We start from the raw sequence: 22,360 nt of genomic DNA, 5'->3' as shown, positions 1-22,360 counted from the left end.
TCTTTTTTTTTTTTTTTTAAAGATTTATTTATTATTATACACACTGTAGCTGTCTTCAGACACACCAGAAGAGGGCATCAGATCTCATTATGGATGACTGTGAGCCACCATGTAGTTTCTGGGATTTGAACTCAGGACCTTCGGAAGAGCAGTCAGTGCTTTTATTGGCTGAGCCATCTCTCTAGCTCCAGCCATGCAGACTCTTGAGTGGAAAGACCTCAACCCATTTGAGCAGCAAGACATAGGACCTTGAGCCCTGGACAGAAGCAGTTAGAGTGCACAGAGAGAAGCCAACTAAGAGCTGAGCCACAGAGGGGCAATTTCCCAAGGCACCAATCCGCCTGTGGCTTCTTGCCAAATTAGGCTAGATTCATTTGGTTTGCATTACTTGCGATCTGGGGGTCCTAATATAGCAAGGGTCTCCCTTTTAAGTTTTTCCAGGAATACAAAGCAGGTGTTCCACAAATGGTTGCTAAATGAAGGAAAACTGGCCCCAGATTTGAGCTTTCCTATTTCTGCCAAAGGCACCACTACCCCACAAACCCACTATGTGAGGCAAGGAGCACAGCCCCAGGCTGCTCAAGCTGAACACATGTTCCTTGCCTACAATGCATCACATCCCCATTGTCATCTCTTCTTTGGGGCAAGTCAGCACTTAAAGGAGAGGCAGCAGGAGCGGGCCAGAAATGACGGGCCTTCAGAGCACAGGCCAGCAGGGCAGGCTGGGGCCGCAAACGGTACCGTCCTGACTGTCCTTCCCTGGTATTTCTGCCCTATGCTATACCCCTGATCTGCCCAGGATGACTACCAGTCTCTAGCAGGTCATAAAACTAAGGACAATGTCAATGAGTCATTAGTCCCATAGACTAAACACAAAGCTAGACCTAATAGTTCAATAGCTGGAGGACACCTCGGAGGAACATTTGCCAACTCGTTTTCAAAATGTGCCCTTCATAGAACCCAAGGACCTAAGTATAATCTTTGAGGACCATTCTCCCTGGTTTCTCTCAATGCAGTGTCCATCTGATTGTATTTACTGAGCGTCTTGTGACCTCCACCTGCAAGAGTTTTAGTAGTTAAAAATGTTTTAAGAATCCTGGGCCAGACCAACGCCATCATTCAGACAAGGAGTCAGCCTTAATGCCTTATGTGGTGGGCACAGGGAACTTGCCCTGACGTGCTCCTATCATACCCCATCCCCACCAGACAGCTTAGTCTACGGTGACCCTGACAGCATCAGCGGAAGGGTGATGCTAAATGCCCTGACAATGTGGGATTGTCCTGATGCTGGCCCTCTGCTATATATAGTTTCTCCCCTGAAATGACCTCACATAGTAGAAAGGTCTGTGCTGTGGCAAAACCTGGCTCTGTGTCCATGAGTCCGGAGGAGGGCAGCGGCAGAAAGCATGTGGCAATGGGAAAACGGTCTTTGGGAAGGTGGGTGTACGAAGTGGAAGCAAGTGTTTCAGACAACTCTGGTGAAATTCTTGTCGTTGACCCCTGACCTCTGGGGGACTGGAGGTGTCAACCTGACATTTATGAGGTAGATGAGTGATTCAATGAGTTCCAAATCTGTGTTTAAAGTTTTTAAAATTTATTTATTTAATTTTGTATATATGAATGATTTGCTCATGTGTATCTGTGAGCCACATGGATGCCTAGTGTCCTCAAGGTCAGAAGGGGACAGTGAAACCAGAGTAACCGATGGCAGTGAGCTGTCGTGTGGGGACTGGGAATCTGCAACAAGTGCTCTTAGCTACTGAGCCGTATCTCCAGTCCCAAGTTCCAAATCGTAAATGCTAAAACCACCGAGTGTGACAGCCTCCAGTCCTGCCTGCTCACAATGCCAGGTGACTCTTCTCAAGTCACTTCATACGTCTGTCCCCTCGCACACAAACCAACAGGAACTCCTATTTATCCAAACACCCTGATCACTATGCAAGATCTTGTATAATCTTGGTGTAGAAGAACAAGGAAAGGGTCTGGGTGAGGAGCTAGATAAATATCCAAAGAGAATGGAGACCCTCCAGTGGCAGGAAGACAGATTTCTTACTTGGCCTTTCTGCACTGTAATTCACATTTTTTACGTGAATGCACCCTGATTTTACAGTGAGAAAAATGCTACTGCTTGCTTCTCTCCCACCTGCACCCTTTTCCCAGCACTGACCTTTCTGCCAATCATACCCATTCATGCCTCCGCTCCGCTCAGCTCTCATGCAACCCCAACTCCTGCCCTGCAGGGAGCAGCTTAGCTGCTTCCTCTGGAGATGAACCCTGAACCCTGAGTCTACAGGGACCTCCCCCACCCAGCTCATCTTCAGTGACCATACAACTTGATCATACCATGCAAGCCTGGTCCGCACAGTTGCTGTTTGAAATGCTACCGTCTTTGCCTTTGTTCCCTCCTCTAGGCGTTTCTCCATAAACCATCGCAGACGATGTGATGGACAAGGATGCTACACGCGCCTGTTTGTGAAGCAGGACCAACTATCTATCACAAATAACACAGGAAACAGGCTCATGTTTCCTATCAGGTATCAGAGCATCAAATTCACACCACCTCTGTACTGACCAGTGTCTTGAGCCCCCTGCACACCAAGTTATTCTCACTCAGGGCTAGGGCTGGGTTGGGAAGTCCCTGTCACTTCAATGGATGCATCTGGACAAGCCTGTTGACCTCGCAGGTTTTGGAAAATTACCCCTTCACCTCTAGAGCTGAGGCTATCTGTTGAAACTCAAACTGGCACAGTATGGTGGGCAGACACCAGAAGAATGGGGCCTAAGGCTACAGCTGCTTCTTGGAAGCAGCCTCTGGGTCACCGCCCTCATGCCAAAGGAAAGGTGCTGTGGAACTGTAGCAGGCTCAATTCTTGGCCCAGGCCTTCAGGAGAAATGCCTGAAGATCAAGGACCAGCCAGCCAGGCCCTGCCTCTTCCTTCAGGGACCTTGAACTACTAGAACAAAGTAGGGCTCAGCTTCAGAAAGGGTTGGCTTCAGGTTACAGGCACCCCCCAGAGAATGTGGCTGATCCCCCCCCCCCTTTTTTCCCTTTTGCTAGTCCATCCTATTCCTAGAGAGAGACCCCAGTGACAGGAGAAACGAGGAAACTGTAAAAGGATTCTGGTGAACCATGATGTAAAAATCACAGCAGTAATAAGTTTCTAGCCAAATGATGTCTCCCATCTCCTCAGCAACCGGACCTGAACCAGGTCATGCCAGGAATATCACAGAGCTCTGGACCCAGATGAGCTCTGGGTTCTATAGAGCAGACATAAGAATTCAGAGGACAGAAAGTAGACAGAAGTTGGCCTTGGGCATAAACTGGCTGTGCAGAGAGCACTGTGGGCTCCCTCGGGCACTGCCTCCCCTAGGTCCCCTGGGAATCCTGGCGCTGTGAACTATGGATGCCCCTGGAGGAGTAGGTGTGGGGAGGAGAAAGCTGACTTAGAAAAACAAATCACAGAGACTCAGCACCATTCAGGCTATCACACTGTGCGCTCCCTGTGGAGTTGGAGCAGACCCTTTGTGTCAGTGCTTCTCACATCTGGCAAGAGCAGGGGTTAGCAGAGTGGTCAGGGAGCAGCGGGCAGCAGAGTGGTCAGGGAGCAGTGGGCAGCAGAGTGGTCAGGGAGCAGCGGGCAGCAGAGTGGTCAGGGAGAAGAGGGCAGCAGAGTGGTCAGGGAGAAGAGGGCAGCAGAGTGGTCAGGGAGAAGCGGGCAGCAGAGTGGTCAGGGGCCACTCTACAGCAGCTCTTTCACTTGCCAGTATCTTATTCCCAGGTAGCACTAGCAGGGTGTGTGCCTTAAGCACGAAGCTCTGGCTCAATCGTAATCCTCCGAAGTCTTAGTTTCCGCACCCACTGGGCCTCTGTGAAGTGGAAGTGACAGGTCTACACCGCAAACCCAAAGTGAAGACTAAAGACTCAATGTTAAACACTTGGGAGGGGTCTTACCATAAATGTAGTAGATTAATAAATTGTACTGACTTCAGTAACAAGGATTCCTGCAGCTCTGGGACAGGGCTTGGGAAATAAAAGTGTGTGCACCTATTGCGAGAAGACAGAGAGCCTTAGCTAGGAAAAACAACGCACCAACCTTGTGTGCACTGTCCCATGCTACAGAGGTTAAGTGTGGCCTGCCCCAGATGCTGGGATGGCAGCACTGGGAGCATGGACCTATAACACTGTTACAAATGCACTTTCTGGAACATTCAGGAGCTGAAGCAAACTGGCAGAAGTAGGGTACTATTAGTCACGAGTAGCAATGACGTCAGTAAACCAGCTATACCTGTTTAGAGACCAGTGAGCCCTTTGCTGAATTGGAAGGTAAGTAGGTAGGGTGGAGAAGGAACCCAAGGCTGAGAGGGTCAGGAGGAATGGTCTAAGTCCACATTCTTCCATTTTGTACTGTGTGAGCCCCCTTCCAGTTCTCACAGTAGTTAATATCACAAAGTGCGGAACCCCTCACCCGGGGTGGGGAGGGACACCTTTACAGGACCATCGTACCAGACAGGTGTAAATGCTTACTACACATAATCCAACAGGACTCACCCAATCCAGGGGCTGCTTCTCAGGTGTGGAGAGGTGTGGGGGGTGTGTGTGTGTGTGTGAGGAGGGCAACAATGAGCATGATCACAGCTGGCCTGCGTCAGACAAATGAACAAAGGCTCCAGGAAGGAAGCCCCAAAGAGTCTGAGACAGTCCAGCCAACCTGGAGGTACTACCGCCCCAGCAAACTGAGTGCCCTCCGCAGCTCTGACCTACTGAACAAGAACTGTCTGAGTCTGTTTGGAGACAGCCTAGAACAGCCACTGGCTGCTGCTGCAATCATCTGCAGGAGCGGCCAGCCGGGAGCGCTGCCAATGATTTGCTACTAATGAGAGCTGAAGTTCTCAAGTTTTTGTGAATGATTCACATTTTAAAAGTGAAGCTGAATTCAAGGCTAGCTCCATCATAACATCACTGTTTGGCAACTTGCTTACAATTTTCCTTCCTGAATAAATGGAATGAAAAAGAATGGTAGCTAACTCTAGAAATAACTGAGGAATCAGGACTTGCATTTGAACATCCGTTGGTTATCTTAACCAAGGGAGGGGTAGATGGAAGACAGCCACCAAGTACAGAGAGCAATAGTAAATAATAACTAATATTAACTGCACGTTTAATGCGCCCCGGGCACAATTCTCTACCCAGAGTAGCTCACTGAATCCTCATCACAACACTTTGGGGTAGGCACTGCTTCTCCATTTTACAGATGAACAAAGTGAGAGCCAAAAAATTCCAATTACTTTGCCCTACATTACATTAATGAGCTAGAGGATCTGTGATATTTAAGATAAACACCAAATGAATAAATTTTTTTACCGTAATTACCATAGTTTCCTGCCACTAAAAGAAAACTATTTCATAATCTTCCTGCAAGAGAACTCCAGTATTTGTGAATGAAAGAAAAGTCATGGCCAGTCCTACTGTGCACTCAATTGAAGAAAGGATCAGAGGGTGACTACCAGACCCCTCCCAGGTTACAGGATGAGCTCTGCTCTGCTCCTTTCAACACTGGGGAAGACAGACAGTTTTCACAGGACCAGGTGCTCTGCCTTGGGTTATGTCAGTAAAACCCAGTACCATTCTCTAAAATGGGTGTGAGCCCTCAGCTGCCACTCCCACTCATCATCACACTTAACCTAGTGACTCTAAATAGTCTCTGGTCTCCACTTCACTGACGTAGAAACTGAAACTGAATGGAGGGGCTGGAGAGATGGCTCAGCAGTTAAGAGCACTGGCTGTTCTTCCAGAGGCTCCAGATTCAATTCTGGGCCACATGACAGCTCACAGTCCGAGGGATCTTACCTCTTCTTCTGTCCTCCCTGTACACCAGCACTCGAACATACATGCAGGCAAAACACAAAACACCCACACATATCAAGCACTCATGGAGCAAGTGCCTCCCCTCACCCCCAGGCTTCTGCTGTTTGCTAGTAAATAACCTAAGGCAGCTCAGGACTCTCTCAGTCTAGGTGCCTGGAAGGAGAACCGGGATTCCTGCCCAGCCTGCCTATCAGGAAGGCTGCGGGGGATCCAACAGTTCCCAGTGGCTGAGGAAGCACTTTGAAATCTACAAAGTGCTGAGCAAAGCAAGGGATCGTTCATCTTCCTAATCACAAAGAGTGACGCCTGGTTCTGTGAGCACTTACTAACGTGACTCTCCTTTTCGCTTTCCCTGGGAGTCTGAGAATAATTCAGAGGCTGTGAAGCGTGGGCAACTCCTTTCTTCAAGTCCCGGCACCTGGGAGTTGGGGAGTGGGGGTTCACTGGGAGAAGGCAGAGAGAGTAGTTACATTTGCATTCTATTGGGGGGGAGGAGGGATGTTTGGTTTTTGTTTTTATTATTTGTTTTTGTTTTGTTTTGTTTTTCTCTTCAGGATCAGGATCTTGGCCGGAATTCCACTGCCTCCAGCACTAAGCCCTCAAATAGCAGTCCAGGCACATCTATCAAGTACCTACTATGTGCCAAGAGGATGGTGGCTGGGCTTTTCTGCCTGTGAAGGTGTGGTCTGGTGCCAGGAAACCAAACAAGGCAGAACCAGCAACAGATAGAGGAAAGCTCTCATCATGGAGCTGTGTAGACCTCAAGGCTGTCAGCCTGGGTGCTTCCATAAGCCGGACAGGGCTACAGCAATACACATGCTCTGTGGACATGGAATTAAGAGTCCAGGCCTTCCCAGGAGGTGGTGGCACATGTCTTTAACCCTAGCACTCAGGAGGCAGAGGCAGAGGAGTCTCTGAGTTCAAGGCCAGCCTGGTCTAAAGAGCAATTCCAGGACAGCCAGGGCTACACAGAGAAACCCTGTCTTGAAAGACAAAAACAAATGAAAAACCTAGAAACAAAAAGGCAATGACAAAAAAACTGTGGTGCTAGAACCCTGGGCTCTGAGACCTCAGCTCATCAGGGTTTCAGTCCAGTGGTGCAACAAGCTGTGTGTTCCTGGACAGCAAAACTGTCTCTCTGAGGCTGTTTCTTTGCCTGTTTAAAGATGATGGTGGCAGCCTTTGGTTAGTAGAATTCACCTGAATCCTGCACCTGATGCTCCTGGAACATGGTGCACCCCAGATGACCTGCTAGCTGCATCTCTTGAGTTCTCAAAAATAACCCTGCAGCCCATGGGCTCACTGGCCAGACAGTGGCTGGCTGGCTCTCAGGCATCCAGGCTTGGGCTCTGAGAATTCCACTCTTCACTGTGGGCTCCTAAAACCTGCCTCTTAGAACAAACAGCAGCAAGTGAGGAGCCATTCCAGCACTGTAATCATATGGACACAGCAGAGGGTCTGTCCCTTTCCTAATAGGCTGTCCTGAGGGCAACAAACCCAGGGTCAAGGATGGTGCAAGTGCAATGCACACAGAGTTCAGTCTTTCTCCAATGCAAGGGGGATGCTGTCCTTGCAGGCGGGGGAGAAAATAAGAGTTCATGCATGGCCCTGTGGGGCCAAGAAGTTCACCATGTAGCCAAAGCCCTGGGCCACGCCCTACCTTCCCCCAGGGGAACCATAGGTCTACTACTCTTGTCTGCAAAAGGAACAAGACTAGTGGCTGTCTAGGCCTGAGTAAGATGACATTAGGAGCCAGATGAATTATCAGAACACCATATTGTATCTTTCCCAACCACCAGCCACGGAGTTAGAAACCCAGAAGCCAGCCAGATTCTGACCAAGAGATGTTGGCCTACACCCACCATCTGGAATACCCTTCAGGCTTCAAGTTCCGATCTACTGATCTTTCTCTAAACGGAAGAAGCTCTGCTGTCTGAAGGGGTTATCTGAGCCCAAAAGACATGTCCACTACATGGGAAACCATTAGTGTGGATATTATAAAGATACAGAAGCAAAGCAGCAGGCAGCAGGACAATTAGGTATTCCTTCTTTTCTTTTCTTTTTTTTTATGAAAAGACACTTTGACACATGCTACAATATGGATGAATAGTGAAAATATTCTACATAGGCATGGTGCCACAATCCCGGAATCCCAGCACTCAGAAGGCAGAAGCAAGGCATTCAACAAATATGAGTTCACAGCCAGCCTAAACTACATAGCAAGTTTCCGCCCAGTTTGAGCTACAGAATGAGACCACTCCTAAAAACCGAAGGGGCATAACCGAGTGGTCTAGGACTTGCACGTGTAAGGTCCTAGATGTCATTAGAAACTCAAGTATAGTTTATGTACATTATATATATATTTTATGTTACGTGTCTGGTTAGCCATGGGGGAGGGGCACTGTTTGCTGTGTTTTGACGAGACGGGATCTCAGTGTCACCCATGCTGGCCTCTGACTTCCTCTATGGCCTAAACTGACCCGAGCTTCTCATTCATGTGCTTCCTCTTCTCCAGTGGCCCAGCTTAACTAGGCTGCTTGTTAACAGGGAAAGGTGACCACTCATTTCCAGGAAGAAGACTCAGCAAGGTTTGTAAGTGGAAACACGGGCCACAATGAACTCAGCATGGGACCACTCAGGTGGGAGTCCTCAGCCCCAGGCCTCAGAGGCCTCACGTTATTAGATGCACAGTGACAGGCAGGACAGCTCATGGTTGCCATCTGCCCCATCACTTTTCTCGCCAGCCAGAACTCTCTTCTTTCTAATATAAAGCTTCTGAGAAGACCTTGTTGGGGGGTCCCCACTCCCACCGAGCAGGTGCTGTACACATGCACGGAGTGACCTCAACAACCAAAGTGACACAGCGATCTCTATGTTGCATCTATCTTACTCAGGAGAACCTTGGTTGTTTTAGTGATTCCCATCCAAAAATAGGTTCTAACTACATCTTTTATAGTTTTTCACCTTAAAAAGAGCTTCAGTGATCTAAAAGGGGGGAAAAATCACTGGATATGCCTTTGTAAAAATTCTGTAGCTTTGAATAGAAACCTTCTAAGTTCACAAAGTCTCCTCTTCATCCAGGGTCTCGTTTCAGTCTTACAACCTCTCTGAGAGGTCAGCAGAGAGGCAGTCTCTCCATTATACTAACAGGGAAACTGAGGCTTAAAGAGATCAAGGGCTTATCCAAAGCCACACAGACAACTGGAATGGAGAAAGGAAGAAAAGCTTTCCCTCCAATGTCAGATGAAAGCCTGGATTGAGACTGTGCAGCCATGAAAAGAATTTAAAATTATTTAGCTAACTTCATCCTCATAACTTCTTGCTGCAGTAAACTAGAAATAGTGTCATATATGTATATACGTATGTGTATACAACTTATATATCAACCAAGCAGGAAACAAATGACCTGCCTACTCCAATCATGAACATAACAGAGACTAAATGTTCCTCCCTCTTGAATACGTTTGACCTTGCCGACACCACACCTCTTGACCTCATGGCAATCAATACTTGACAGAGCCCATGCAGTTTAAATATAAGCTGCACTGTAGTTCTGTGAACGAGGTGGGGCGCGGATACACCTTTGTTCTCCTTTTTAATAGCTGGATAAGAAAAAAAAAGAGAGAAAGATAAAGAAATCTCTAGGTTTCTTTTCAGCTCTGAAATCCTATGATCCTAAAAATGCTCTACCAAATCAATGATGAAGAGGCCTGGGATCCACATCACTTGACTTCCTGCCTCACATTCTACATGGCTACTTCTTCCCTGCCCTGTGAGTTACAGACTATGAACACAGGGTAAGCCTGCACACATCAAATGCAGTGCCCCTGCCTGGCTAGGACCTCACAGTGACGCTGCTCTAAGGAGTGCTGTAGCTTCAGTACCTCTGTCTCCAACATGAGGCTCCCACTCAGAATCATACCCCAGGCACTAGCTGGTCTACTCACTCCTGGGTAGGGGCATGCTGGTCCTAGGTCACTCAGGCTGTAGCCCAAGTTCTTTCCTCAGGATACCTGCTCTAATGCAGGCAGGCTCACTTACATTTCCTGCAGATCCTATTAGCTTTGTTACATGTTAATTCATTCCAGAAAAACTGATTGGGCACCTACCATGTTAGGCACTGCTGTTGGCACTGAAGACCAAATCTCTGACTACACAGAGAAAGGTGATCCAGTCAGTGTTAGGTGATGCTGTGGATTATGGAGGAAAACAGAACAGAGATGGGAAATAATGCCAAGAGCAAAGGAAGGAGGGATGATTTTCCAGAAGAATGGCCTGGGAGGGCTGAGGAGAAGATGGGACCAATTCAGGTTCCAAGGGGCTGAGAAGGGGAGTAAAGAGAGCAGATGCCTAAAGACAAGTGAACGGGCGCCTTGTACTCCACCAGCAGGACAGAGTGAGCTGGGCAGTCCCAGGAAGGGCTGAGCATGGAAGTAACAAAATCTAACTTACAGGTCACACCATCACTTTGTCTGTGGGTCACAGTGGTACAGAATGGAGAGTGTCTAGTGCAGAATACACTAAGGGCAGAGCCAGCAGGACTTACTGATTAAATGGATATGGAATTTGAGACAGGGAAATTTGAGAGTTTTAGAGGCCAGGACAACTGGAGAATGAAGTCACCAATAACAGAGACAGAAACAAGATGGAGGGTAAGAGAGGAGTGCGGATTCGCTCTGGCTTGGATGTACATGTGAGAAACCCTTGGGAAGGAGAGGGACAGACAAACAGAAAAATCTTCAAGACTGAAATTGAAGAGGATGGGTTGAGATTATAAACACAGGAGTCACTAGCATATATAATACATAACTATAAACAATAAGCATGATCACATGGGTAATCATGTAATTTTCTTGTATTTACTGTCTGTACCCCCAAGACTCTGTGTGGCCAGGGACCATGCCCGTCCACAGCCAGCAAGGTGCCTGGTGGTCAGTAAATGTTTACCGAGCAAATGGAGAAGCTGCTCCATTACTCCTTTAAGACTGGCCCCGGGCTGGTGAGATGGCTCAGTGGGTAAGAGCACCCGACTGCTCTCCCGAAGGTCTAGAGTTCAAATCCCAGCAACCACATGGTGGCTCACAACATGGTGGCTCACAACCATCCGTAACGAGATCTGACTCCCTCTTCTGGAGTGTCTGAAGACGGCTACAGTGTACTTACATATAATCAATAAATAAATCTTAAAAAAAAAAAAAAAAAAAAAGACTGGCCCCACAAGCAGCAGCCTCCTTGCAACCACAGAGCCCAGCCCAGCCAGGCTGAACCAGGGCCCGGGGCTCTTCCCTCTAAGCTAACGAGTCCAGGATGTAAGTGGATCCACCTGGCACAGCACAGGGTCAGACATTTGGGTTTCAACCCTGCCACAGTCTCACAGAGCGGGGCCTGTTCTGCCACCTCCATTTCTCTCGACCATGGCTGTGGGCCAGGGTTGCTTCACCCCATTCCTGGGCAGGATGCTGCTCTACCTGAGGCACTGGATGGGAAGGACTCGCCACAGGAGTAAATCCTCAAGTAGGCTTCGAAGCATCCAGGATAGCCAGGATCTAGAAAAAGGGAACCCGAGCCTACGCAGCATGCATTCGGAGCAAAACAAACAAACAAGCACGCCTTTAATCCCAGCACTGGGGAGGCGGAGGCAGAGGCAGGCAGATTTCTGAGTTCAAGGTCAGCATGGTCTACAAAGTGAGTTCCAGGACAGCCAGGGTTATACAGAGAAACCCTGTCTCAAAAAACCAAAGCAAACAAACAAACACACAAACAAAAATAACTTTAAAGGGGGCTACTAGTAAGAAAAACTAAAGACTATGTCTCAAAAATTATTTAAAAATACATTAGTGTTTTTGGTGTCTGTAGTTGTTACTACCCAAGAAAAATTTAAAATGTCACTAAACAATAAAGAGTACCATAGATACACAAGACTCCTTTTCTCAATCACTAGCACTCAAATGAGTTCCCAACAGGAACAAGACTAGAAAATCACACTTATTGTGAGGGCTCAGAGGCGGGTTAGCAGTCCAGAGTGCTTGCTGCTATTCCAGAGAACCTGAGTTCAGTACCTAGCACTCACATTGGATGGTTTACAACTGCTGGTAACTCTAGCTCTGGAGACTCTATACTCTTCTGGCCTCTGTGGGTACCCATAGACACAAGCACAATACACATAAAATAAAAATAACTCTTGCTACCACTACTGAGCACCTGTGTATGTGACTGCCACAAACTACATGGCAGACAGAGAGAACCGACTCAGGCCAAATGTCCTCTGACCGAGATTCTTTGACCAGGGACACTGAGTCCATTTCATTTGTCAAATGACTGAGAAGACAGAATTAAGGACAAAGGGTACCATTGTGAGGTACATTTCAGTCCAATAACTCTAGTCTGGAACAACCTTTTTTGTTTGTTTGTTTGTTTGTTTTGAGACAGGGTTTCTCTGTGTAGCCCTGACTGTTTTGGAACTCACTCTGAATACCAGTCTGGCCTTGAACTCAGAAATCCGCCTGCCTCTGCCTCCCCAGTGCTGGGATTAAAGGCGTGTGCCACCACGCCCAGCTGGAACAACCACCTTTAGGGAAGGAGATGATAACACTGATGGCTTCCAGTGACTGTCCACTCTGACAAGGTAGAGAGCCCTGCTGAGGTGCCCAGGGTCAGAGGCCTAGGCCCAGACTTCAGGCTCCTCCTCCTGTTGAACTTCTTGTTGTTTTATTTTTTTGAGACAGGGTCTCATCATGTATCCCTGGCTGGCCCAAACCTCAATATGTAGACAAGGCTGGCCTCAAACTCACAGATCCTCCTGCCTCTGCATCCAGAGTATTAGGATTCACAATGTGTATCACCATGCCCCACCTCTCCTTCTCTCTTTTAAAAAATGTTTTGTATGTGTTTTTGTGTGTGTGCGCGCACACACACACACACACACACATACACACACGTACACGTACACTCTGTCCCAGACATGAGTGTGGAAGTCAAAGAAGAACACTCAGGAGGCTGTCCTCTCTTTCTATTATGTGAATCTCAAGGATTAAACGCAGATGGTCAGGTTTGGTGCCAAGTGACCTGACCTGCCTGCCTGACTCTGTTCAGGGCTTCATCCCACACATGACAAAAGAAAGCAAAAGTTAGGGTTCAGTTATGGGGAAGGGTCAGGCACACCCTAAACTCAGTGTTGGGGGTTCAGTTATACGTTATAGGCCAGGAGTCTACCTCTGTGCCACCCCCTAGTTCTAGGCATCAGTCTGACAACATGAAACTGTGTCCCTGTCAAAAGGTAAGCCACAGATACTACAGGGTGCCAAGTGCGTGCTGTGAAGTTAAGAGGGATCCCTCCCCTTGTACCAAATCTGTCATCCATCAGAGTAGCCCTTGGCTTTGGACTTTATGAATAAAACTATTCATAGTAGGGTCCACAGAATTAAAAGGACCATTCACTAGCAGGCTAAAAAAAAGTTGAGATATACTTCAGCAAAATGTTTGCATAAAAGATTAAAGTGGCAGGATGAAGTCAGGGTAGCTTTCTACAGTAACAAGTGCTGAGGGCTTCCTCGGTAGGAGCCACTGTGCTCAGTGCTGATTGTGTGTACATAGTTGTGTGAGTGAGTGAGCGAGTGAGTGAGGGACAGAAACAGACCAACATACAAGGAAAGACAGAAGCCAGGTCTCCAGACTTACAGCGTCAGCTGCTGATAGAGGACTGTGAACTTCAAAGACATGACTAATAATATAGAACAGATAATTGTTAACAAAGTGGCACCATGGCACTGCTAAGTGTCTGCAGTAGTTCTCAGAAGCCACCTTCCTGCTGGGGGTGGGGGCCTGATGAGCAGGCTGCTTCAAGGGGATATGGGCATGAGCAGAGTATGAGATGCAGATATATGAAAATGTCAAAAACTAAACCCATCTTGTGTGCTGATTAAAAAAAAAAATTAGCCGGGTGTGGTGGCGCACACCTTTAATCCCAGTACTCAGGAGGCAGAGGCAGGCGGATTTCTGAGTTCGAGGCCAGCCTGGTCTACAAAGTGAGTTCCAGGACAGCCAGGGCTATACAGAGAAACCCTGTCTCAAAAACAAACAAACAAATAAACAAGTAAATAAAAAGTAGGATGTGGTGGTAGACTCCTATAATCCCAGCACTCGAGGCTGGAGAGAGAGTTCAAGGCCAGGCTAGGGTACATGGCTATACTAGGTACATAGGAAGTTCTAGGCCAGTCTGTTTTCATTATACTGCAATGTCCTGTCTCAAAAGAAAAGAAATGAAGGCAAATAGGATGGATGGATGAATTTGGGGTTTGAGGTGTACTCTGAAGAAAGACTCTCATAAAGTGGAAAAGGTATATGTAAACATTACTGGCCTTAATGTCAAGGAAGAGGAAGCAATAGGGTTCTAAAAGGACCAGGCCAGACTTGTCCAGTCTTGAAAGTTAAAGGCCTTGTAGAGGTAGAAGGTACTGAACAAAAATAACTGCAGTCTGGACACACAGTGGCTTCTAGATGGAGTGTATGCAGGTATGAGATGAATGACTGATGGTGAGCTTGCCCTCCCTGGAGCTCACTGCAGCCTGGGGGAATAGCCGGGCTTGAGATGGTTTGGGAAAGGGCATGTCTGTAAGACACAATGACTCTGATGGGAGAACTAGCAGGCTCCTGTGACGAGCTGACAGAAAGCTGAGGACAAGTCAGCAGAGTATAGGACAGCCGGTAGAGATGTGCAGAACCTGTTGTGGATGGGTGGAGCCCCAGGATATCCACAGTACTGATGTCTGCCTAGACATGGGGGTTTGGGAATCAAGCTGATAACTAAGAGGCAGGGGTCTTTCTGATGGACAGAGAGTTGTGCAACTAAGTAAGCTCTCTCTGGGAGGGGGTGTCATGAGGAAACCCAGATTGTCAAACTGAGCCCCTGGTGTCTAACAGGTGAGGGTGGGCAAGAGAAATTGAAAAGGAAAATTGGAGGATAGAGATGCAATTCAAGGCAGAATGCGTCTGTAAACTCCTACCCTCAAAACTGGAAAAAAAATGATAGAGAAAGGAAACCAGGATAAGGATAGCAGAGATAGAAAGCAGTTCGGAGTCTGAGGTAGGAAAGGGTAGTCAACCATGAAAACACGAGGCAAGATCAAGGATGGAGCATACAAGAAATAAAAAATTATTTGCTGACTGTCTGCTTGATCAAATATATGAATGATATAAATGAATGAATGAACGAACAAAACTCCTTGGTCAGAAGAAAGGCCAGGGTTGCTTTCAAGAGGAATTTGTAAGTTTTACTCCATCCTCCTATAAAAACGTTTCTGCTTGCACAAGTCATCCTGTCCAGCACACACACACACACACACAGACACACACACACATATCCTTCCCAACTTCCCCTCTGCTTCTCCCCATCTTCCTTCCCAGTTTACACAAGCAAAACAACACACCTTCAGTGTCAAAGCAGACAGGAAACTCCAACTAGAGTTTCCACTTCATTAACAACTGCGCCTGTGGCTCCTCTTACATAAAGGGGTATGTGGTAACAAGGGGGAAGAGACCGGATTCCAACCCCAGTTGCACTTCTAACTCACTGTGTGACTTAGGGGAAGCTGCCCAACCTCTCTGGATCTGTGTTTTTACATAAAAGAGAGGTAGATCTGGAAATTCAGTCCAGTGTTGAAGGTCTTTTTGTGCGCCACAGTTTATCATTTGCATAAGTTCTTTGCAACACCCCCAGAGAAGAGAGTACAAGACAGGGAAATGACCCTCAAACGAAGCACCAGGACAGAACTGGTGTTCCAAGAAAGTGAGACCGCGCTACTGGAGCTTCGAAGATTGCCAGAGAGCAGATCCCATTCTCATGGCTGAGAGGGATCCCATTCCAAGAGCTGAGAACGCTCCTAACAAACACGAAGGCGACGCTCACCCCGCACCCCACATTTCCTAGACTCCCAGACAGCCACCGAGGCTCCAAAAAGCCGTGTGGAGAGGTGGGGGGAAATAAAGATTTCTATTTTCCATGGTCCTGCACTGCTTTTACAAGTCGGATTCCCGCAGACAACGACCTGCAGCCCGATAATGACACAGTGACTCGCTGGAATGAGCGACTGTGTTCGCCTCGATCGCTCCGACTTCTGGGGACGCAGGCTGCCCACGCCGCGCCCCGGCCGGCCGCCGGCCGACCCCGGCCGGGGCTGCCAGATCCGCGGCGCACTCGCTTGGCCCCCTCCGCCAGCCTCGTCGCGGTCTGGAAACATTTCCTGCCCCCGCCCCCATCCCCAGCTTCCCGGTGGGAGCGAGTTGGCCTCCCAGCCGGGTCAGCGCTCGCAGTTACCCCAACTCGCTTCCCAGACAGCCCGCGCCGGGGAGGGCCCCGTCTGGCTCCGAGAAGCCATGGGGGAACCCAAGCGCCCGGCGCCGAGCGAGGTCGCTCGGGAACCCCAAGGTTCGGGCAAGGCAAGGGCCAACTGGCAGCGCGCCGGGACCCCGTTGCCTTTCCTGGCGTTACCTGCTCGCTTGCGGGGGTGTCCCGGAGCAGCCGGCCTCTCCCGGCGCTGTCTCCCCACGCAGTTGCCCATGCTGGCTTCTCAGCCGGTCCCCCATGCACCAGAGGCGGCGGTCGGCCGGCTGCTCCACGCTGCTGCCCCGAACCGCGGCGTCCCCGGGTCAATGGCTCCCGCAGCCCGACATCGGGAGCTCCTGGATCTCCCCTGGGGAGCGCTCTGCCCGACGCCGGCTTCGCCACAAACTTTGCGGGCCAGGGGAGAGGGAGGTGGCCAGGCCAGGGGGGCCCGCGACAGTGCCCGGCCAGAGACCAGCCCGGCTGGAGGGGCGGAGGGAGGGGGCGGACACCGCCGCAGCTACTCCAGGATCACTCCGAGCTCCCAGCTGGGGCCGGCCCCCCGGAGCCTGTCACTCACCTGCCTAACCCCGCCCCGGCCCGGCCCCGCTCCCTTCCTCCCGCTTGGGGTGCCCGCGCCACGGTCGCCAGCCGCCCCAGGTGCGCATGTGACCGACGGCACCGCCCCTCGGGCCGGGCCTGGTTTTCTCATTGGCTTCTCCCAGGATGCGTACCGCCCCTCGGCCCCACCCAGCCAGGTGCCCGCCCTGTCGCCCGTCTCCCGGGGAGAGCCGCCGGGAATTATGCGCCCTCAACCGCCCCGGCTGCGTGCCCGGCAGTCACTTCCCCTCCCGGAGCCGCGCCCCGGCCCAGGCCCCGCCCTCTGGGGAGGGGCCGTTAGGTCCCTGAAGGGACTGCCTGGCCCAGAGCCGGCAGGCACGTGACCCGGGGTGCCCCGCCCCCGAAGCCTGCGCCCAACTATTGGCCATGGAGGCGCGTGCGCGGAGAGACGCATCTTGTAGCCACACCCACTTCCCCCTCCCACAATCTCTGGCTAGCGTCATGGCTGCCGCCACCGCTCTGGAGGAGGCAGCGGCGCCTATGGGCGCCCTGTGTGGCCTCGTGCAAGACTTCGTCATGGGTCAGCAGGAGGGGCCCGCTGACCAGGTGGCTGCAGGTATGGCAAGCAACGCCGCGAAGCTTCTGCAGGGGCCGGACCGCAGGGAGCGGCCTCAGCACCCGCGCGCGGCGGGAAGGGAGTGAAGGGAGAGGTGATTGTGATTGGTCCTCTGGCCGCTCTGCCCCCGCTGGGAGCGCTACTGCCCTAACAAGTTGGAGAGTCCCTTGCATCTTCCTTAAAGCTTTCTTTACATTCCGCATCTCGCTGTGGTCCATAGAGAATCATTGCATTTCTCCGAGAGTAATAGACTTGTGCAAGGCACAGACGACTCCGGAAGTGGAGCTGGGACTTGGACTCGGGTGTTCTGGTCCAAACCTGGTGCTTGCACGGCAGGACCGCGTTGTTTGCGGAGTGTTAAGGGGAGAAGGTCTGGGTTCCAAGGGTTACTCTCCGGCCTCTTGCCTTCCTGGAAGTAGCGTGCGTTCCAGCGGTCTGAGTGGTTGTAATTGGATGGTGGAGAGGAGGAGCCAGTCTGGCTCTAGGTCGATGGACGTGTAGATGACTAGCGTCTTTAAAGATTCACCTGTGTGTCTTAGTAGGCTTTAAAAAAAAAAAAGATTTATTTATTTATTTATTTATTTTATGTATGTGAGTACGCTGTCAGACACACCAGGAGAGGACATCGGATCCCATTACAGATGGTTGTGAGCCATCATATGGTTGCTGGGAATTAAACTCAGGACCTCTGCAAGAGCAGTTTGTGCTCTTAATTGTTGAGCCATCTCTCCGGCCCTAAGTAGGCTTTTTGATAAATTAGATTTATAACTTTTTAATGTCCCATTTTTTATCCTTCTTCCCAGAGTTCCAATTTCAGGAATCTCTCAGTTCCGAGTTTATCCAGGATTTGAACAAATCCAGGGTGCCTCCTTAGAATTCTTTCTGAATGTTGAATGTTAGGCCTTCAGAGTCGGGTTTAAGAAATAGAATACAAAATGGATATAGATGCGGGTTTTTAAAAATTATGTTTGGAAGTTTATGGGTGAAGAAGTTTCTTTAGCAAATTGAACAGATTAATTTTTGGAATATGTGAGAAATGAACTGCTAGAAATATATGTTGGTCCTTAGCAATAGTCCACATTCTTTGCCATTCTATTATTTCTGAGCACGTATTTTTTACCCAGCATGAAAAGAATTGAGGACAGAAATACAAATAAGATACTATCTATGGCCATCAAACTATTATAATTAGTGAGAGAAAGAACTGTGTTGTAAGAGGTAAGTATATGGTTCCAGAACATCAAGGGACAAAAATGCCTGCTATTGGCTGGGCTTGGTAGTGCATTCCTTTAGTTCCAGGATTTGGCAGGGGGGTGGCAAGTTTGCTAGTGAGTTCTAGGCCAGCCTCAGCTACAGTGTGAGCCCCAATCTCAGAAAGAAAATAAAGCCCCTGGTACTTGCGCTTAAGCTTATAACATTTTACAACTTAATCAAGTATTGTCTGTTATGGGTTATTATCAATGCCATTTCCTCCCAGATTTTACTATGGAGATTTCACAGTATTTAACAAAATCTAAAGAATTTTAATTTTTAGTTAGCTATCTGTTTGTGTATTGTCTTTTGAGACAGGCTCTCTCTGTGTTGCCCTGGCTATCCTGAAACTCTGTAGACCAGGCTGGTCTTGGACTCAAAGATCTAAATCCCTCCCTCCCAAATGCTGGGATGACGGGCATGCACTACCCCTGCCCAACTTAAAATTTTTTTAAAAGATCATAGATTCACTACTTAGAGCCTATCACTAACATTTTTTTCTTTAATTTGAATTGTCACAACCCTACCCGTTTAAACTGCAGAAATCAATACATTAATCTCTAACTTCTTTAGCGAGCTTCTCATTGACTAGTGTTTGCTTTTGGTTTGTTTGGGGGTAAACTTTAGATCCAGTGAACTATATATCAAGACCATTGTTTTCACAGAAGCTTAGATATACTTAATCCCACCCCCATACCAAGATAGATGTTACTATAGTAATGTTATCTGTAATTGTTCTTCCACATTTGTGCACTCTGGGAATAATAATTTTGGATTTTATGGATGCGTAACACATCTTTAAAAGATAGCTTAAATAACTGCCTTCTTATTTTTTCATAAAATACTTTTTTTTTTTGTTATGTCTAAAAAGGGAGCCTGAACTCTCATCTTGTTCTAGTGTTTCTATTGCTATGACTAAACTCCATGACCAGAAAGCAAGTTGGGGAGGAAAGGGTTTATTTGGCTTATACTTGGAGATCACAGTCAATCATTGGAGGAATTCAGGACGGGAACTCAAACCTGGCAGCAAGAGCTGATGCAGAGGCCATGGAGGGTGCTGCTTGCTGGTTTGTTTCCTGTGGCTTGCTCAGCCTGCTTTCTTACGGAAGCCAGGACCACTAGCTCAGGGATGGCACCACCCAGAATGGGATGGGTCCTCCCTCATTGACCACTAATTGAGAAAATGCTTTACAGCTGGATCTCATGGAGGCATTTCCTCAAGGGATGTTCCTTCCTCAATGATGACTCTAGCTTGTGTCAAGTCGACACAAAACTAGCCAGTGCATGTATGGTTTAAAATCTACTCTGGTAGTACCTGTGTAAGTGAACCTATTGTAATTTATTCCTCTTAACAAAAGGAAGGTTGGTACAAAGGAATAGTAAGGTTGAATGGGTTGATGGAGCCGGATTATATATAACCTTGAACTCCAGCAGAAGGATCTGAACGGCTTGTTTTAGGTAATGGGTGTTCAGCCCTTTAAGCAAGGGTTGTAGAATGGAAGGAAATTTAGGAAGGATTGAATTAGTATTCTTAGTCTTAACTGATCCTCGTCTTCGTTGTTAGACTATGATAAGGGGACAGTTTTGAACCGTCCCCAGATAGTTTCTCCAGCCTGAGTCAGTCTGTGCAGTACTGAACCCATACATCAGCCTAGGAAGCAGCAGCTCACTTACAAGTACAAATGCAGAAGGAGTCCTTTGTGATCACAAGGGAGCTGCCATCATTGTTTGGCACCTGGTGGCTCCTGGTGGCAATAGTTGTCAGCTCCCACGAGCATGCAAGTACTAGGAAGGAAATGATTTGGAAGCCGAGGAATGAAGGCCTCTCAGGCAGGCTCTCATGGATAGCCAGTACTTGTTGTCCCAGCCTTCATTCTCACCACTAGCCTCTTGGACCTTTAGTTCCAGGCACCAGCCTTTGTTCTCCATTTCCCAAGCGCTGTCTTTCCTGTTCCCTCCACCAGCTTTATCTAAATCCAAAGCTAGACCGTATGGTCAAGGCCCGTTAGTGCTGTTCCCCCGCCCGGTATTTCCTTATTTCCTGGTTCTACACAGCATCTCCAACCCCAATAGATTTCCCACCCGCTCATGAACTCTCGAGCAGATTTATTTCACAGGTATGTCTATGAGTACCCACATCTGACCCTACCCTTCCATTTCTACCAAGAGTCCCCTGGAACTAGCCTGAGTACACACACCACAAAACTCTTCAGGGCCAGCAAGGTGGCTCAGTGAGTAAAAATTGCTTGATATCCTGAGTTCAATCCTCTGGACACACGTGATGGGAAGAAAACAGTTTCTCTGAAATTGTTCTCTGACCTCCACATACACAAAATGTAAAAAGAAAAGTTTGTGTGACAAGAATTAAGGAAGCAAGTAGAATCTGTGGAATTTGAGGCCCAGTTAGCTCTAAGACTTGAAGGAACTAAAAAGCCTACCCAGCATTTTGAGCCTGGGGGCCAGGAAAAAGAAGAAGTAACTTTATCCAAAAACAGAAGCACCGGTCTACTTTCCCACCCCCACCATTAGGGTTTCCCTGTAGTTCAGCGTTCATTCTATTTTGTCATGTTTTTGATTGCCCGAAGAAACCACTATTACTGAAATAAAATTATTAAGGAGTAAAGAGTAATTGTAGAGGAACGACTGTGGCATCATCAGGAAGGTTTTTGTTGTTTTGTTTTGATTTTGAGATGGGGCCTCTTGTAAGCAGACTGGCCAAAAACTGCTTAACTGCGGGTGAACTTGTACTTCTGATCCAAGGGCCAGGATTACAGGCTTGTGCCATACAGTGCTGGAAACCCACCTCAGAGCCTCTGACAGGCACATGCCCAACCGAACTTGCCCATCCTCATCCCCAGAAATGGCCTTTTTAAGAGCCTGCCTAGAACCTATTCCTGGGGGATTTCCCTCCATTCTGCTCATGCGCTTCTGCCCACAGCACCCCAGCCCTGGCCCCCCCTTCTTTGGGCTGCCACTCCAGATTCTCAAGAGGCTGCAGTTCCATCAGACAGAGACCTAATTGTTCCTTCTGTGTTGGTGGCCACATAAATCCTGCTTTTGACCCTTCTCCATGCTCCACATGAACTCGCTTGGCTAAGGAAAGTATACAAAGGTAGGAAAGCTAGCAAGGCCATTGTTACACAGAAAATCCTGCACACATTGTAAAAACTTAGGCGTCCTATAAAGGGAAAGGAACTTATATTTTTCCTTTCTGCCAGTAAAACTACCCTCGGGGGAAAATAATTCTTTATTTTAACTATTATAGGTTCTCTTACCCCAGAAGTACAAAGTACAAAAAATAATTGATAGTATTTCTGTGTGTTTTGGCTATTTTCATTTGGGAAAATGTACTGTGACTTAAAATTAGTAGCTCAGGCGCACAGGTGGCTCACATCTATAATCCTGTCTTTCAGGAAACTTTACCAGGAAGAGTTATAAAGGCCAGCCTGGGATAAATAGTTGTAGGTCAGCTTGGCCTGGGCTATAGGATGGATGGAGACCTTGCTTTCAAGAACAAAATAAACTTAGTAACCCATTTCCATGACCCAGAACAGAACACCTTCTGTTACCTTTTTTATATTACTGTGGGGAGACTGAATGGTGGACACTTTGTTTAAAATGCCTTTCTGCCCCATAGACAGTGGGTTTTCTTATATTTTTGGCTATGAGCCTAGCCTTTAACAGCTGAGCCATCTCTCCAGCCTGACAGTGGTTTGGGTTTTTTTGTTTTTGTTTTTTTTTTTTTTTT

The 22,360-nt window shown here is 48.2% G+C and overlaps 2 protein-coding genes across 5 annotated transcripts in view; one reads left to right on the top strand and one right to left on the bottom strand.

Annotated features, from left to right (window-relative positions):
* Ubtd1 (ubiquitin domain containing 1) overlaps positions 1 to 17,091 on the bottom strand; it is a 55,957-nt gene extending 38,866 nt beyond the window's left edge. Inside the window, exon 1 of one of the 2 annotated variants that reach the window (XM_021151444.2) lies at positions 16,353 to 17,091. In XM_021151444.2, coding sequence (XP_021007103.1) covers positions 16,353 to 16,447 — 95 coding nt within the window. In that variant the 5' untranslated portion in view covers positions 16,448 to 17,091. The remainder of the gene's footprint in view (positions 1 to 16,352) is intronic. The other variant, XM_021151446.2, reaches the window with a different exon arrangement.
* Positions 17,092 to 17,211: 120 nt separating this feature from the next.
* The window catches only part of Mms19 (MMS19 homolog, cytosolic iron-sulfur assembly component), a 36,623-nt gene continuing 31,474 nt past the window's right edge, over positions 17,212 to 22,360 (top strand). For 2 of the 3 annotated variants that reach the window (XM_021151443.2, XM_021151442.2), the window contains exon 1: positions 17,212 to 17,361. In XM_021151443.2, the coding sequence (XP_021007102.1) occupies positions 17,247 to 17,361 (115 nt within the window). In that variant the 5' untranslated portion in view covers positions 17,212 to 17,246. The remainder of the gene's footprint in view (positions 17,362 to 22,360) is intronic. The other variant, XM_029472419.1, reaches the window with a different exon arrangement.

Source organism: Mus caroli, chromosome 19 (assembly GCF_900094665.2).
Source record: "Mus caroli chromosome 19, CAROLI_EIJ_v1.1, whole genome shotgun sequence".
Classification (NCBI taxonomy): domain Eukaryota; kingdom Metazoa; phylum Chordata; class Mammalia; order Rodentia; family Muridae; genus Mus; species Mus caroli.
The sequence above is the reverse complement of the archived record's forward strand: the minus strand, read 5'-3'. Positions and strand labels throughout refer to the sequence as shown.